The sequence below is a fragment of the Thalassophryne amazonica genome, chromosome 13, assembly GCF_902500255.1.
Source record: "Thalassophryne amazonica chromosome 13, fThaAma1.1, whole genome shotgun sequence".
In the NCBI taxonomy this organism is placed as follows: domain Eukaryota; kingdom Metazoa; phylum Chordata; class Actinopteri; order Batrachoidiformes; family Batrachoididae; genus Thalassophryne; species Thalassophryne amazonica.
In genome coordinates this window covers 34,867,919-34,884,572 of record NC_047115.1, presented here as the reverse complement: position 1 = coordinate 34,884,572, position 16,654 = coordinate 34,867,919, and the positions used below count along the sequence as shown (strand labels likewise).

Here is a 16,654-nt window from a genome sequence, read left to right as displayed (position 1 = left end):
ACCTCTAACTTAGTGTATATTTATCGCATTGGATTAGCACCGTCTCTCATTGTGCAACCTTTTTAGATTCAGACGTATTTCTAAACATCCATTTCAAAATATGCCTTTTGCAGTCAGTATGTGTTTGGAGCTGTCATGTGTTTGGATTAGGGACTTTGTGATATAATACTGATGTGCATGCACAGCCTCTTCTCTGCTTGTGGCAACCCTTTGGTCTCTCTTGTGCGTGTGCACTCTTTCTGTCTCTGTGCTTGACATAAAAAGAGAAAATCCCATTTTAAGCATGACATTGTGCCTGTGTAGCAGAAATATACAGGGACTATACATCAAAACCAGCCTGAGTGCACAGTGAGGGAGAGAGAGGAGGTATAATGACAGCTGCAGTCTGAAGCAATAATGCAGAATACGGTGGGAAGGCATGGTGGAAGTTGTTATTCCAAGCATATGCGCTGCACCAAATTTATCTTACAGCTACTCAGGGAATAGGCAGCTCATTTTATAACACTCTTCCTTTGTCTGTTGTACGGACAGTTAATCCTGGCTGGAGAGAAATTGACTAATCAGTTTGCTGTTGGTTCTTTTTTTTATGTTCATCTTCTCTTGATAGGTTCTACATACAGCGTGCTCTCCACCATGCCCTCAGACTCGGAAAGCAGCAGCTCCCTCAGCAGTGTCGGTAGGTATTATCACCTAAGGTGCCTGTTACACCGCACCACATGCCAAGTTTCGGTTTGTCTCTTCATCCGCCATTACAGTGCGACACATCGATAAATCAGCCTTGTCTCCATTAAGACTTGTGCTATGACATTAATGCTGTCATTATTTTGCAGCTGAAGACAGAAGGCTGTTGATGTTCCTTTCTCCTTCTTTAAGGAGGTTTTCCATGCTTGTTTTTCCTAATTTTGACTGAGGTACAAATGAGTACAGCTGTGTTACATAAACCTCCAAAAGGGCCAAAGATGAATCTAATTCTCAGATTTCTGGCCCATCCTCTCTGCCGTGGGTGTTCTTTACTATGAAGAGCCTTGTTTTGTCAGAAAAATTTTAAAGCCTATCATTCATATTTAGCAATAGTGAAGGGCATGATTTAGTATTGTAAAGGTAAAAACTCTTCTGTTAACATCACTTTGCCAGAGTCAATGTGAAAGGCAAATGTCATATAAATGCATTAAAAAAGTGTTGTAATAAAAGCAGCCACTATAAATTATTCATTTATAAAGACTTATTACCAATCCACACACAAGTATCTGCATAGATGTGTACATTTAAGGGAAGAGTATATTTGAGATTTTGCTTTAAACCACAGAAAAGGTATTATAATTTCAGTACATCATCAAATCCCAGCTGTTCTTCCTCTCTTATTTTGCCACTCGAGACTGCAAAATATAGCAGACTTGCAGCTCTTTAATGCTAATATTTGCAGGAACTGTGACTGACCTCCTAATTCTGGAGTTGGTTTTATGCAAAGCTCCTTTTGAGCTTGGGTATTTTTGCCACAATGCTCATTATTCATTAATTAGTGGCAACTTGGCTAATATGCATTATGTAGCTTCTAAAACATAGTGAGAATTGCTGGTGAAATGTCACCAATGTGTATCACTCAAAGTCTGAGTATCGTGCTTATGTGCTCACTGTTTCAGGTTCGCCAATTAACGGTGAAGCCTCCTCCCCGCCCCTAGTCATCAATGACAACCGGCCAGCTGGTGACAACCTGGACACCATCTTGTTCCAGCTCCGCCAGGTGACCAGGGAACGGGATGAGCTCCGAAAGCGGCTGGCGTTGGCATCACCTGGGACCACTTTCGATGACTGCAGGTGCAAATCCTGACATGTCTGCCAAATGTTTGTTATTCCACCTGCACACGGTAACTGTATTGTTTTGAGCTGTATGTGTGTGTGTCTGTGATCTGGTTTAGAGAAGTAAGTAGTTGTGGTTTAGCCTGGTTGAATCACTTTTAAATTCAAGGTCAAGGTAACTTCATTTATATCCAAAGGTACATTTGGTTTACGGTGAAGCGAGTTGGATTTCTCTACACACAGATAACACTTAAATTTTGATTTAAAAAAAAATGGCAACAGTGCTAAAAGTCAGTGATCAGTGCAAGTAAGTACAATACAAATTAAGAACCATCATAGCAGATTAGAAGAGCAAAAACAGGATAAAAATAAATAAGAGCTGTACAAAGAGCTATATTAAAAAAATCTATACAATCAGTAAATTAAATTCCAAAAGATACTTGCTAGGGTTTGTTGATCATTCCTACGCCTGCAGGAACCAAGCTGTCTTAATATCACTTGGTTTTACAGACCAGCAATTTGTATCTGCGGCCTGATGGAAGAAGCTCAAATTCACCGTATAGTAGGTGGGAGCCATCTTCCAAAAAAAAATACAACCAGCTGTCCTCTGCAACCGTCTGGTATGTAGAGATTCTGGGTTAAGCTGTGGCTCTCCAGTCAGCCTACTGGACCACATCACAATTTGATTCAGAGAACCTTTATTCTTTAGGGTAAGGTTACTGAACCAAGACACCAAGCTAAAAGATAAAATTGAGTCAGTAAATAAACAAAAAATAAAAGGTCGAGTGTTCTATCAATATAACAAAAAGAGTTTCCTCAAACAGTGCAATGTTGGTTCCCCTTCTTATACACAGCTTCACTGTTTGCCTCAAAAGTTAGTTTGTCAATGATTTTTCCAAGATATTTCTATTTTTTTCCGCACACACTGTCTGAGTCTTTATAAGAGTGGGTTCCTGAGCCCTGGGAAGTTTTCTGAAGTCAATACATGCCTTTTATTTTAGAAATGCTGTGACAACATTCAGCAAAGTCCTGGGTGACTGGGTCATGGATTGGTCAGAGTTTCTCTCTAATGTCAATAAAGACGGACTATTTTGAATGATTGTATTAGATTAATGGTTTGTGATGCCTATTTGCTTAATGCTGCACACAAATGATGTCAGATATGACCCACTTGCTTGTCTTATTATATATCATGTCTTCAGGTGATCTTGAAACATCAAAGTGAAGTTCATAAAAACTCACTGCATAGAACTGATATAAATGCTCATTCTAGAAGAGAATGATAGGATTTGGTGAAGAAAAGGTTGTTGAATAAATGCTATTATTACAGCTTTGTTTGCTGATTGAGCATTTCATTGTCAAATGTGCAGGGCACTGATGTGCACTCTGTTCAGTGCCTTGCATGGACTGGGTCTTGGGTAAGGTTGTAGAAATCAGCAGTTGAGTTGCCTTTGTTGATGACTGAAGGTTTACTGACTTTGAGTTTGAAGATGGTGCTGTGATCGTTGTGGAATCATTGCAGTTGGAGAGTCTGGTTTTGTGATTGACTTGGTATCAAGACTAAGACCCAGGCTTTCAGTGACATTTTGGGACTCAACTATGGGGATTGCCTCTGTATGTAGTGAAAGTGTAAAACTTATTGATAGATTAATTTACAATCTGTTATCATTGACATTCATTCTCCTTTGTAGCAGAACAAAGGTCTAAGTCCTCATGGTTCTGGTGTATCCTCTCTTATAAGTTTGTGAGACTGGGGTATTAACCAATGACCTATGGAGAAGATTGGCTGTCTTTGTTCTCTTTGGATCGTCCTTTGGTACTGCAGATCAAATGGATGGTTCTATAGTGATTATATGTGACTGATATGAGGAGTATCACTTTCATTGTGAGGAAATGCCAGCTAAGACATTTTGACCAAGTGTTGCATATCTCTAGATGTGATCCAGCATGCAGGTGTCTCAGATTGAGGGTTCTAGCAGCTGGAGAACACCAAGGAGTAGGGATGGGAGATAACAGACATAAAACTGTATCAATATTGCATGGTATTTTTGGAATAGCAATATAACTGATGATATAAAAATGGTACCATTCAAGGAGACACCACCTGGAATGGCAGATAGATGAATACTTTTGTGAGGTGGGGTTAGACCAGTGGTGTGCCTGGGTGGTTGCCATCCAGGAACCAAGGCGTTTCCGTGATGTGGTGACGCACAGCACCAGCGCCGGCTCTCAGACCTAGTCTGACCTGTTGAATCTGTTTTTAGTGATGATGTCTACCTGTTTGCTAAAATTAAAGCCACTAAATCCATTGATTGTCTCAGGTGTAAGATCTGTTTTTCAGGAGCAAAGTGTGTAGCAGCTTGTGCAAGCCAGTGTGACGCCAGCTCTCTTTGCTATATGTCTTCTAATAATATTCAGCTGTCAGTCATATTTATTTTACTTTGAAGATTGAGGGCACTGACACAGTTGCCTATTTAACTGAGTTCAATGTGCGCCAGTATCCAAATAATTCATATTTATTAGATTACAGCGAGGCTGAATTGTGAACATCTTGTTTTTTAATGTCTTGATGACTTGTCATACAACAGAGTGCATCAGCAGTCTTTTCTGTCGTCTCCTCTGATTTGTCTCTGGTCATGTTCTCATACAAGGTCAATGATGGAGTGTTGATTCTGTGCTGCTTTTCAGCCAAAGGCCAAATTCCAAAGCCATTCATGACTATGAGCGTCTGAAAAGTCAGTGCATGAGAGCCATGGCAGACCTGCAGTCACTTCAGAACCAGCACACTAAAACACTCAAGAGGTGTGAGGAGGCTGTTAAAGAGGCCGACTTCTACCAGTGAGTATCATGGTAATTAAAGTCATTGTTTGGAGTAGATACCGCCATTCTGTAGTTCAAATTTTGTTGAGCTGGTTAAATTTGATATGGGTTGAACATCATCACTTCCCATGAGATGCGTTTGAGCATTAAAAAAAAATCTTCTTGCTTGTTTATTTATTGTTACATTTTTATACTGGAAGACTGTAAAACATTGATGTGGTGTTGCACTTAATGTGTGGTCAGAAAAGGTCAACTTGCAAAATGACAAAAATGTTCAGTGCTTTGTCAAGATGTGGCATACGTTTAACATCAAAGACCTGAATATATGCAGTGTGCAACAAATTAAATACATCTTAAAATATGAAAATAAATGCATACAAATGCCAGAAGAAATTTTGCTTTTTTTGTTGTTGATAAGGTACTTGTATGTTTTTGTTACGTACTTTGTGTACTGTAATTAGTGTTCATATTTTGCATCTGTTGTTGAATATTTATTTATTTATTTATTTAAATTCTAAAGTCATTGATAGTGCTTAGGATCTCATTTGGAAAGCATTAAGTTTTTTATGGTGAGCTAATGAACATACTTTCTCACCATTTGGCTGTTAAAGCTCCACCCACCTTTCATTATATTCCCACTGAGGATGGTTTACTGTTGAAGTACATTCATTTTATGATTGTCCAGTGCTGGCTTTTGATGTCACAGATGTGTTGCACTTACACTAATTGAAAGCACATCCCTCAAAGCTACAGGGCTTCATATTTAAAATGAGCTGGAATTATAAAATCATGCATGGTTTTAAAAGATTGGGAATGAAGTCATTTGTCTGATTGAACCTATCAAATTAACAATTCATAAGTTTGGCAAAAAAAAAAAAAATCATTGCCTTGGAATAGATGGATCATGCATGTACACACTCCCCTGGTTCGCAGCAAAGCGATTACAAGCCCAACTGATATTTGCAATGGCTACTTTTGCTATTCTTTTCCTCTTTCTTTTACAAACAAACCTGAAATTTTTCTACTCTTTTAAAGAGTATGCTATTATTGTGGCATATATAAAATTACACGCACACAACCAAGGAGCTATGCACTACTTACCAGGACATGTAGAACTCAGCTAGAGTCTTTAAACCAAGAAAAGTCAGGTGACTGTCAGGGAGATACTGACATTCAGATTAATGGACATTTGTATTTTTCTTTGGTGTCATTAGCAATATTTCTGGCCTGGCAAGGTTTCTGTCCACATGGCGGTCATGAAGGTGATGAGATCAATTCCCACCTGTGGCCTTTCGGTGGGGAGTTTGCATGTTCTCCCCGTGTTTGTGTGGGTTTCCTCCGGGTGCTCCAGTTTCCTCCCACATTTAACAACATGCAGGTTGGGCGAATTGTAAACTTTATAATTGCCCAAGTCTCCCTTGCAAAAGAAATCTAAATTTGGGACTAACCTGGTTAAATAAAGGTTAAATTAAAAAATGTTCGAGACCAGAAGTCAGCTTTAATGTTGAGCTGGTTCAAGGTGCATGCTCTTCCTGAACTATGCACGTGTAACAGTTTAATTTAACATGTCTGCTGCACATTGACATAACACAAACAAAAACCCAAATGTTGAAACCCAGTAATTTTTACCTTGTCACATGTCACCTGCATAGTTGGTCTTTGCTATGCTGTAAGTTTAGTTGATATAAGTTACTTGCTTTCTGTTCTGAATAGATGGGTGCCTGCCAGCATGTACATACGTACACATCTGTGTTTACTCTTTGTGTATATGTCTGTGACCTGTCTCCAGCATGCTGCACAGCCGTGTCTTAGGTGATCAATCACAGTTGAAGGAAGAGATGGAGACACTCAGGAGGGACAACACCCAACTTGTCAGAGAGCACAATCACCTAAAACAGAACTGTGAGGAGCTCAAAAGGCTGCACAGCCAAGACCAGAAAGAGTTGGCAGACCTCCGGCTGCAACAACAGCAGGTGCACAACACACACACACACACACTGCTGCTGTGTCCCAAGTGTTATTGACTGCAAAGATTTAGTTGTTGTTGTCATCATCGTCCACTCCCTGCTCCCTTGTTGTCCTTGGCCTCCACAGCGGATACGGCCAGATCCGCATTGGTATTTTGCACAGATTTTACGCCGGATGCCCTTCCTGACACAACTCCAGTGTCACCTGGAGAAACACACAGCCACTGGTGTTCCAAAGAGGTCTCCCATTCAAGTACTAACCAGGCCCCGTACTGCTTAGCTTCTGAGATCTGATGGGATCAGGCTGACACAGAGCAGACTGGGAGCACGACTGCAAAGATTTAGTGGCAAGCCCAATATTTAACATTTAGTGCACCCACTAAAGCATACCTGCGAGTTACTGTGAATTTTATGTATCCTGTGTGAAGTAGACACTCCAAATTATGCTGTTACATAGAGCCTAACTGATATGGATTTTTTTTTTTTGGTGGGGGGGCTAGGGTTAGGGTTAGATATTTTCATGTTTAAAAAAAATGATAGAGATATATCAAATCCTTATATCAAAGAAATATAATTTTAGACTTGCTGTTTTGCTGTTTTAAACCTGAGCATTGCCATAAATAACTATTAAGTATAACCACCAGCCAACCTTCACTCAGATTGGCAATCACCATGTCGCATTCCTCAACATTTGCATGAAATGGACTTCTCATCTATATTGTCCTTGCCTAGTTGGTGACATAGTGTCCACTTGTCACTGAGACACTCTGATTTAAAAATGAATTTTAGCTGGTCACGTTGCCTCTGTTTCTTGCAGCTAATGTGACCAATGAGTGATGGGGATCCCAGCCATGCTTGACAGTAGTGTAACTAATGCTGTCCAGGGGCCCTGTGTTGGACAAAAAATTGTAATGACAGCATTTCCAACAGCCACAGTTTTATACATTAAGTAAATGATTAATGAAGCCATATAAACCAGTCTTTCGCTTGTGAAAAGGTATGAAATAAGGTAAAGTTTAAGATATTACAAATTATCAGTGATGAATGGTAAATGGCAACTGCGCTATCCACCACCACTTCAGGATTCTCAGCTATTAATTTATAAATTAATAAATATTGTCTTGTCTTGAATAGCGTAATTGTTGCGACCACTTAGTATAACTATTGAAGGTTCAGTGAACTGTCAGGTTCTGTAAGAGGGTCCATCAACAGTCAAAGGCACCATGACTATGTGTAAGTGTTCAGTATAAATTGTCTGTCTGTCCGTGGATCTTGTAAGCACATTTCAACCTAAACAATTCAGTGGATTGCAAAGAAAGCGCACACACACACACACACACACCATATGAAAATGTGCATGAACAATTTTTTTTTTTTTTTTTTTTTTTTTAAATCAGACCTCTTTGACGGGAGGTAATTGGAGTTTTGTGCTTAATGATGCATCACACATTATTGACCTTGTAAGCACAACTCCTCCTAAAGTGTTTAGTATGTCAGTAATTGCCATTTGGGAAAAATGTTGGTGGCAGGTTTATGACATGATGTTTTTTGTTTGTTTGTTTTTGTTTTTTAAAAAATTTAAAAGGTTTTGCCTTTGCTTAATCACCACACATTATTAACAAAGCTGAAAGGTTTGTACTTTGTACACCTTAGAGCCCTTTAGCTTCCCATTAGCTTCACCATAGAAACACCATCTCTTATCATCTTTGTGATGAAACTTGTTACAGAAATGGCTGTATAAGGATGCTGTGACCTGTATTGGACGACTATGCAGTATTGTCTCAAACAGAGAACACTGCAGTAGTAAAGAGCACAGGGAAATGCAGACAGAGCATTTCTGAAAAGGGAAAACACTAAAGAATAGGGCTTTGGTCTGGTCAAAGGGCACATTGACCCAAAGGCACGTAACTACAAGATTAGTACATACACAGGGTCTCTGAGTGATTGGATGAGGTCAGGATGGTCCTCGAGCCGATTCAGCTCTTCCTCCAGTCAGGAAAGACTTTATCAGCAAGATCTGTGGCAAGGGGGGGCGTTTAGACTCCCATGTAGTGAATAATCCGTCTCAAGGAGATGCTTTGCCCATAATGATGACTTAATTTTGCAAGCTTGCTTGACATGGACCAATTTAGTAAAATGCAGGGATATGCTAAAATACAGTCTCCCTTTGTGTATACCTGCCTTTTACTGTCATAATAGCACAACATCTACCCATTGGTGCCACCTGCTGCTTAGCTAGTGCATAGCAAATTCAGATCCAATTTGATTTAATCTCATTTTGTCCGTTTGCATACAACTGGATTATTATGTGTGTGTCAGCAATTTGAGTAGTGCCAGTGGATGTGTGATTAAACTCCTTCAAAGCACCCTGCACTTCTGACACCTGCCTATTTCTTTTTTCCTCCCAGGTAATGAGAGAGAATGGCTCTTCAGAGGTTTTAAACAAATTGTATGACACAGCTATGGACAAGCTAGAAGGTGTGAAGAAAGAGTATGATGCCCTCAGCAAGCGCTATAGTGAAAAAGTGGCCAACCATAACACAGACCTGAGACACCTGGAGCAGGCAGAAGAAGAGAACCGGCGGCTGCAAAAGCAGATAGATGCATTACTCAAACAGCGGGATTCAGCCATGCACTACCAGCAGCAGTACTCCACCTCGATGAGGAGGTGAGGACACGATACATGAGCTAATATTCAGCAAATAGCAAAATTAACTTCATGTGAAAAATCATTGAGAATTCATTCTTTCATGTTTGAGTCAGTGCAGTAAAAGAGATTGACGAGCCAGCGCCCATACAGGAAGTGCTGATAAACATCTCCCAATTTGTTCACGGTCAGTACATCATTTTCTAAAAGCGGCCATCCTATCCCTCCCAGGTTTGATTCAGTGCAGCAGGAACTGAACAAGTCCTCAGCTCAGAACAAGGAGCTGCAGAGAGAGATGGAGCGGCTGCAGTCGGAGGTGACGCGCTACAAGAACTTGCAGCTCAAGTCAACCAAGGACTGCGAGAAGTACAAGGAAGAGCGGGACTCTGTGTTCAATGAGTATCACCTCATCATGAGCGAGAGGGACCAGGTCATCAAAGAGCTGGACAAGTTGCAGACAGAACTGGAGACCGCCGAGGCCCGACTCAAAAACACTTCTTCAGAGAGGGTGGTGGCCAGTGAAGAGCTAGAGGCACTCAGACAGGTATCAGGCTTAACTGCAGCTGTGGCACACTTGGCATCATTAATTCTATGGCATCAACTGATTAGGCATTAACTAATCCTTAAGTACACATGGAGTTTATTTGAAAACCAATTCTCTACTCCACAGGATTGGGGGCCCCTGAAGAATGTGGTTGGAAACCACTGAAACAACTAAATTACATATAATAATACAATAACATGCTTTTGGAGGGCGGTATGCATTTTCTGAGTCCCTCCGTTCACACCCAGTCACCCAAAATGACAGATATTCGCCCGAGTTAGACAAGGGCAAATATCTGTCATTTTGGGCGACTGGGTGTGAATGTCGGGCCTCTGAAAATGCATGCCGTACGACAATAGCATGTTATTTGCATTATTATCACTTTTTACTGAGATACACAACACGTAACGCGTACATAAAAAAGTTGGGTCACTTAATTTTTGTCGTGTCGGCTAACTGGTGCGCGCTGTTCTCCAATTTAGCCAGTGTGTCCTCATCAAACTGGCTGCTTTAGCTGCTGCTCATTGTCATACTAATCATCCAGAATATCCATATTGGGACCAAAACACACTTCTCGCATTTTCATCTTTTCCTCTGCGGACAGTTTTTTTTTTTTTTTTTTTTCTCCCCTCTGTGGTCAGTTCTTGGGCAGCGCGCGCTATGACGTCATTTGTTTATGCACAGCGGGCGGGTATAGCCAGGTACCGTCGACGTAAATCTACGATACCGGCCTAGCAACGCCCCGGTAAAGTGATAATAATGTATAATATGCACTAACTTTAATTTAGAGATGTCTAATAGGGGTGTGTGCAAGAAGAAACCCTGAACCCCCCAAAAACAAACCCCACAGGATTTTCCATTAACTCAATGGGCTGTGTATCATTTATTTAAAACAAATACAAAAAGAGGGTAAGATGCTTTTTGTGTAACATCCAACATCTGTCCGCTGTTTTGCAGCGAGTAACAGCTTAACTTCATCTTGATGTTGACTTGATTGCTTTAAGACATCGATTTTCTTAGTTACTATTTACAAGGTTTTGTAATGATTTTTCTTCAGCTGGTATTCAAAGTTTCTCGGAGTGTATATGAACTGAAATAACTTAGTTACGCATCAAAAATGATGTTCTTCTGTTTCCGTCTCATTGTTCTTTGGCAGGAGTTGAACTCCTCACTGGTGGACCGCGACAGGGCCATCTGTGAGCGGAATGAGCTGCTGGAAAAGTACTGCCATGAAGTGAAGGACAAAGCCGAGGCCCAGAAGGAGCTGAGCCAGGCCTGCAAGGACATAGAGATGGTCCGGGAGGAGCGGGACGTAGCACGAAAAGAGAGGACTGAGGCGATCATTCAAAGGGATCAGCTGCTCCGAGAATACTATCAGGCCAGACAGGTAACGCACGCCTAACTCTGTCTTTGTCACACCACACTTCAGGTTTGACAGTATCAAGTCAAAGGTTAGGCTTCTGTTGATGAGCTTCGTGGAGCCGGAGAGCTGTCACAGTCCACTGACCCAGTCCACTGACCCTAGTCGTATTTAAATCATGCCTCAAGCAAAGTGCTGTATGACCTTCTTACCAGTCACGTGTGCAGAGATCATGTTGAACTTCGGATTGATTCAGTGGCACGCATCGTTTGTTTTACAGATGGGATGGGGCAGTTAATATTTTGTATCTTTCTCCCCCCACACCAAATTCTGTGTATTCTTAGAAACAAGACTCGGCCACCCTCGACATGGAACGAGCCAATAAGGAGATTGAGATGCTGAGGAAACAGTACGAGGCCATGTCTCAGGAGTTAAAGGAAGCCACACAGGAGACCGAGGTGGCCAAATGTCGACGGGACTGGGCTTTCCAGGAGAGGGACAAAATAGTGGCAGAGAGGGAGAGCATCCGGTCAGTTTGTCAAATTGAATTTTCAGTGTTACAAACATTAGAGACACTGATAAATATCTTTTCCTTTGTATTCGTGACGCATCATGACCCCCCCACTCGCCTTCTCCCTTTAGGACTCTGTGCGATAACCTTCGAAGAGAAAGGGACCGAGCAGTCAGTGATCTGGCTGATGCGCTGCGGAATCTTGACGATATGAGGAAGCAGAAAAATGACGCATTACGAGAGCTCAAAGAACTGAAGTGAGTTGGCCCTCTGGCTCTCGAGCCTCCTTGATCTGTTTTAAGGGAAAATAATTGAATTATGAAATGTAAGAAAAATCCTGACTGTCCGATGCCAAAGCTGGCTTCTGCTTTGCCAAGTTTGCTTACTGTTGCTTTGTCTCTACAAGCTGTTGTATTGGGTGGGTGGGCATAAGCGGCAAGTCGGCCTTTTGGGGAGGTCATGAAAGCTCAGTTGTTTGTCTGGCATCATGTCCAAATGCCCAGATTAAAACTGTAATCCTCAAAAGTGCCACCATTGTGTTTTGACCCACACAGCACATAATTTCTCAGTCTTCATTTTCCTCTTTTTTAATAAAGCTCCCTCTGCTGGATAATGTCAATATAACATCCCTTGTACTGTCAAAACAGTGTGTTATGACATTGACAGTTTCATCCTCTGCAAAAAACAAGATTGGCTATTCTTAGATACTGTGGAGTTGTGTACACGGTTTCACATGATTATAAATGCTGTAATGAATATGGTAAAAAAAAAAGAAATTCTACTGGTTATTTTATACCTGAGGTGTAAATTGCCACCATGTGTGATGATGCAGTTTAAATTTATATTTATTAATTTGTACACCTTGTGCATTTTGTAAGTCTGTACTGGTGTTTATGTGATATCTCTTGCCCCCCCCAAAAAACCCCACTTCTGTCAGCTCTGTCCTGTCATTCTTAAGTGATTGACCTTTGATTGTGTGTGTGTGTGTGTGTGTGTGTGTGTGTGTGTGTGTGTGTGTGTGTGTGTGTGTGTGTGTGTGTGTGTGTGTGTGTGTGTGTGTGTGTGTGTGTGTGTGTGTGTGTGTGTGTGTGTGTGTGCGCGCAGGGAAAAAATGGAGAGCCAGCTGGAGAAGGAGGCCCGGTTCTGTCAGCTCATGGCCCACAGCTCTCATGACTCTGCCATCGACACAGACTCCCTGGAGTGGGAGACGGAGGTGGTGGAGTTTGAGAAAGACCGGGTAAGAGGCACAACTCATCTTTTATCACTTGAGGTTAGGATGGTGATATATCACATGTGTACAGTCCTGGTTAGAATTGTTGGCTCTAATGAATGTTTAGTACATCATTTAAAATATGGTCAAAAATAAATGTAGTTGAACCAGTTTTGTATAACCAGAAATTTTAATAAAATGTGAAGTGATTGAATGAAAGCATGCTGAAATTAAAAATAATAAATAAATACATGCAGATCTAAAATGTAAATTTGACTGGTGATGCAAGAGACAGATGCTGCACTATGCCCAGTCTCTCCAGTCACAACAGCAGAGGCTAATAGCTCCTTCAGACGTTCATCATTCATCATCTTGCAGTCACTCAGTTTTTGAGAACTACCTGCATGGATTTAATCATACAGTACCCTACTCTTCTTATTTCTTAATGACTGAGGCAAGTGAGCTCTGACATACATTCATTGTGCGCCTGCAGTGATCAGGCAATTGTTAAATTAATTGCAACTATTTTTATACTCTATTGATCATTTTGAGTCCAAAGTCTCTGATTTCAGCTTATTTTTTAATCATTTTCTTTACTCCTTTTTGACTGTGAACTGAATATCTTTGGGTTACGTACAAAACATTTGAGGGCATCCATCTTGGGATTTGAAAAACACTGACATTTTTCACCACTTTCTCACATTTTATGGCCCAAATGACTAATTCTTTAGACCTGAAAATAATCAGCAGATTAATCAATCATGAAAATTGGCATTGTTGCAGCCTTTTAAAATATGTCATGATTTTGCATCTTTTTGTCTCAGGAAGATGCAAAGTTGGTGCAAGAATTTTTTCCACAAATTTTTTTTTCATCCTCCAATAGATGCCCTTTGAATCTTTGGCACTTTATATTTTTTTTATCTGTTTTTTCCCTTTAATTTGGAAACTAAATGCTTTTTTTTTAAATGGGGAAATATTTGAATAAAGCATTATTAGTGGAATTTATGGTTGTGACTTATGTAAGTAAAGCAAAAGATTAAAGGCTGCTGATTGGAAAATTATCAGTAGATTAATTGCAAAAAACTTAAACAACAAACTAGTCATTGCAGTAATTGAAAAGGTTAATCAATTACAAAAATAATCTGTTGTATCCCTAATTCAGTGACCCTGAAATGCTTGTGTATCTATCCCCTAACATGCCTGATGTCAATAATTCTGACCAAGACTGGGTAATATTTTTAAAAAGTGTCACTTACTGATATTGTTTTGTTTTTAATAACAGGATGACATGGACTTGAAAGCACTTGGGTTTGATATTGCTGAAGGGGTAAATGATCCATATTTACCAGGAGACTGTGGAATATTTGTAACGAGGGTAGACAAAGGAAGTATTGCAGATGGAAGGTTAAGGTAAATGCCGCCACATGCAGCTCTCCTGTGCTCTCTGCAACACTACACTACATAATTTCCCTCTTCATTCATCCTCTGGTCTAGAGTGAATGATTGGTTGTTGAAGATAAATGACATGGACCTGACCAATAAGGATAAGAACCAGGTGGTGAAGGCAGTGCTTAATGGTGGAGGTTTGATCAACATGGTGGTACGAAGGAGAAAGTCTCTGGCAGGAAGGCTAGTCACGCCTGTCCACATCAACCTGATGGGACACAAAGGTACATCATGCTGCCAAGTGATTTAGCTTGATGCAAAAATGTCAGTTTTCTTTTGTCATTTCATGTCTGTGACAAACTTGTTTGTTATTAGCAGTTTTCCTCTGCTGTGTTTCAGACAGTGGCATTGGTCTGGAGAGTGGTGTGTTTGTTACTGCCATTGTGCAAGGCAGTCCAGCAGCCAGAGAAGGTTTTCTTACAGTTGGGGACAGAGTGATCGCTGTGAGTCGCTGTCAGCTTCTATGCAATCCCCTTTCCTGAATGCACCCCGCTGCTCTAACAGGCACTATCGACTTTCTAATCCCAGGTCTTGTTCCGTTTGAGGTTAAACACTCCAAAGCCTTAAATGTACTTTTAGAGGGGTTTCTCACCAAATAGTTTTTTTTAAGGGTTGGGGACAAAAATACAGTATTATTCATTCATATTCTGTACTCACTTGTTCTAGTTATTGGCCACAGGGGAGGCCAAGCCTGTTCCATTGTTCATTGGGCAAGAGGCGGGGTACACAGAAATATTTCTGATCTATTTTTTACCTTTGTTCACTTTGCTTTGACGTCACAATATTTCTAAATGTCCCAAAAAGCTTATAAGCAAAAGTCATGTCTGAGCACCCTCATTGGTCAGAAGTTCCATTTATGTTCCGGAGAGAGATATATATATATTATTAGGGATGTGAATCGTACAACAGCTCACGATTCAATTCGATTCCGATTCTTGGGGTGACGAATCGATTCAGAATCGATTTTCGATTCATAGAGCTCTGAGAAATAGTTATATTACTTAAAAAATGTTTATGTTTAAGAAAATGCAGCTTTACAAGGTTAATCAAGTGATTCTAAAGATGTAAATTTACTTATCTGCTTTGCTCGTTCAGAGTTGACTGGCAGTTTAGCGAAGCGCTGGTCAGTAGTCGGCAGAGACCGCTGCTCCCCTCCTTTTAGCTCCGGGTGATGACATAACATGTGGGCTTGCGGATTTGAAGTGTTTCCGAAGTACTTAACTTTCATTTTGCAGATTTTGCACACTGCATAAGTCATGTCAAGCTCCTTACGCAGCAAACAATAAAATCCAAAATGCACCCAAACATTTGCCTTCAGCAAAGACGGTGCTGGCTGAATTAGCTATTCATCTGCCATGCTAAGCTACAGCTCACAAATGTTTGAAGCACGCCGGACCCCCCTGCCCTTCGCGGAGACGCTGTAGTACGGAAGCCGTTGCCTGACAAACAGTACACGCAGCAAGTAAGCAAGGAAATGTTTAATAGAATGCTTTTTAAAAATCGATTCTTGGACATTTTGGATCGATTCAGAATCGTAATAAATAAGAATCGCGACTCAGATGTGAATTGATTTTTTTTTTTTTTTTTCCAACACCCTTAAAAAAAAAAAATATATATATATATATATATATATATATATATATATATATATATATATATATATATATATATATATATATATATATATATATATATAAAATTCCCTTTTGATTGCACTCTGAAAACCTTCTCGCTCTGGGGTGCTAGGTGGCGCTGTCTTTGCACACAGCTGCATTGTACTCACTGAATAGAAAGGGAAGAGACAAGGGTCAGAATTTAAACTGTACATCTGAATTTATGTTTTTAAAAACAACCTCGTCTCATCTCACAGCAGTAGAAAGGACAAACTGTGTACTCTTCAAAAATAAAACAAAAAATAATGTGGATTTGTCAGTTTGCCATTTTACAGTGTAGAAGAATCATCCATTTGTGCAGGAGGGCAGACGTGCAAAAGGAAAGTGCAAATGATGTTAAGATCATATTTGTGGAAGTGAATATATTATTTAATAAATGGTGACTGAGTTTCTATATGCATTTCTGTAGCGCTTTTCCATCTGATGCAAACACTCTTTGTGTGTGTGCACACACCAGGAGAATTTGGGGATTAAAGATCTTGTTCAAAGGCACTTTTAATGAGTGGGAGCCAAACTGAGGTTCCTCTGGTGAAATCACATTAACGGATACATTTAAAAGTCTGTATCTCAACGGCACTGCTCAGAGTGCTGTTTTTGTTTTCCTGATTAAGAAATTATGTGTGTATTTTTTTTTATTTTAAGTTCAAGTATGAAGATAGTTTATAAGTCATCAAAATAT

At 40.3% G+C, this 16,654-nt stretch overlaps 1 protein-coding gene across 2 annotated transcripts in view; it reads left to right on the top strand.

Moving 5' to 3' along the window:
- The window catches only part of dlg5a (discs, large homolog 5a (Drosophila)), a 98,355-nt gene that overhangs the window by 28,809 nt on the left and 52,892 nt on the right, over nucleotides 1-16,654 (top strand). For both annotated transcript variants that reach the window (XM_034185752.1, XM_034185751.1), the window contains exons 2-14: nucleotides 608-676; nucleotides 1,641-1,815; nucleotides 4,486-4,635; nucleotides 6,407-6,590; nucleotides 8,993-9,252; nucleotides 9,463-9,775; nucleotides 10,932-11,162; nucleotides 11,480-11,664; nucleotides 11,778-11,903; nucleotides 12,751-12,883; nucleotides 14,139-14,266; nucleotides 14,351-14,526; nucleotides 14,642-14,745. In XM_034185752.1, coding sequence (XP_034041643.1) covers nucleotides 608-676; nucleotides 1,641-1,815; nucleotides 4,486-4,635; nucleotides 6,407-6,590; nucleotides 8,993-9,252; nucleotides 9,463-9,775; nucleotides 10,932-11,162; nucleotides 11,480-11,664; nucleotides 11,778-11,903; nucleotides 12,751-12,883; nucleotides 14,139-14,266; nucleotides 14,351-14,526; nucleotides 14,642-14,745 — 2,234 coding nt within the window. The remainder of the gene's footprint in view (nucleotides 1-607; nucleotides 677-1,640; nucleotides 1,816-4,485; nucleotides 4,636-6,406; nucleotides 6,591-8,992; nucleotides 9,253-9,462; nucleotides 9,776-10,931; nucleotides 11,163-11,479; nucleotides 11,665-11,777; nucleotides 11,904-12,750; nucleotides 12,884-14,138; nucleotides 14,267-14,350; nucleotides 14,527-14,641; nucleotides 14,746-16,654) is intronic.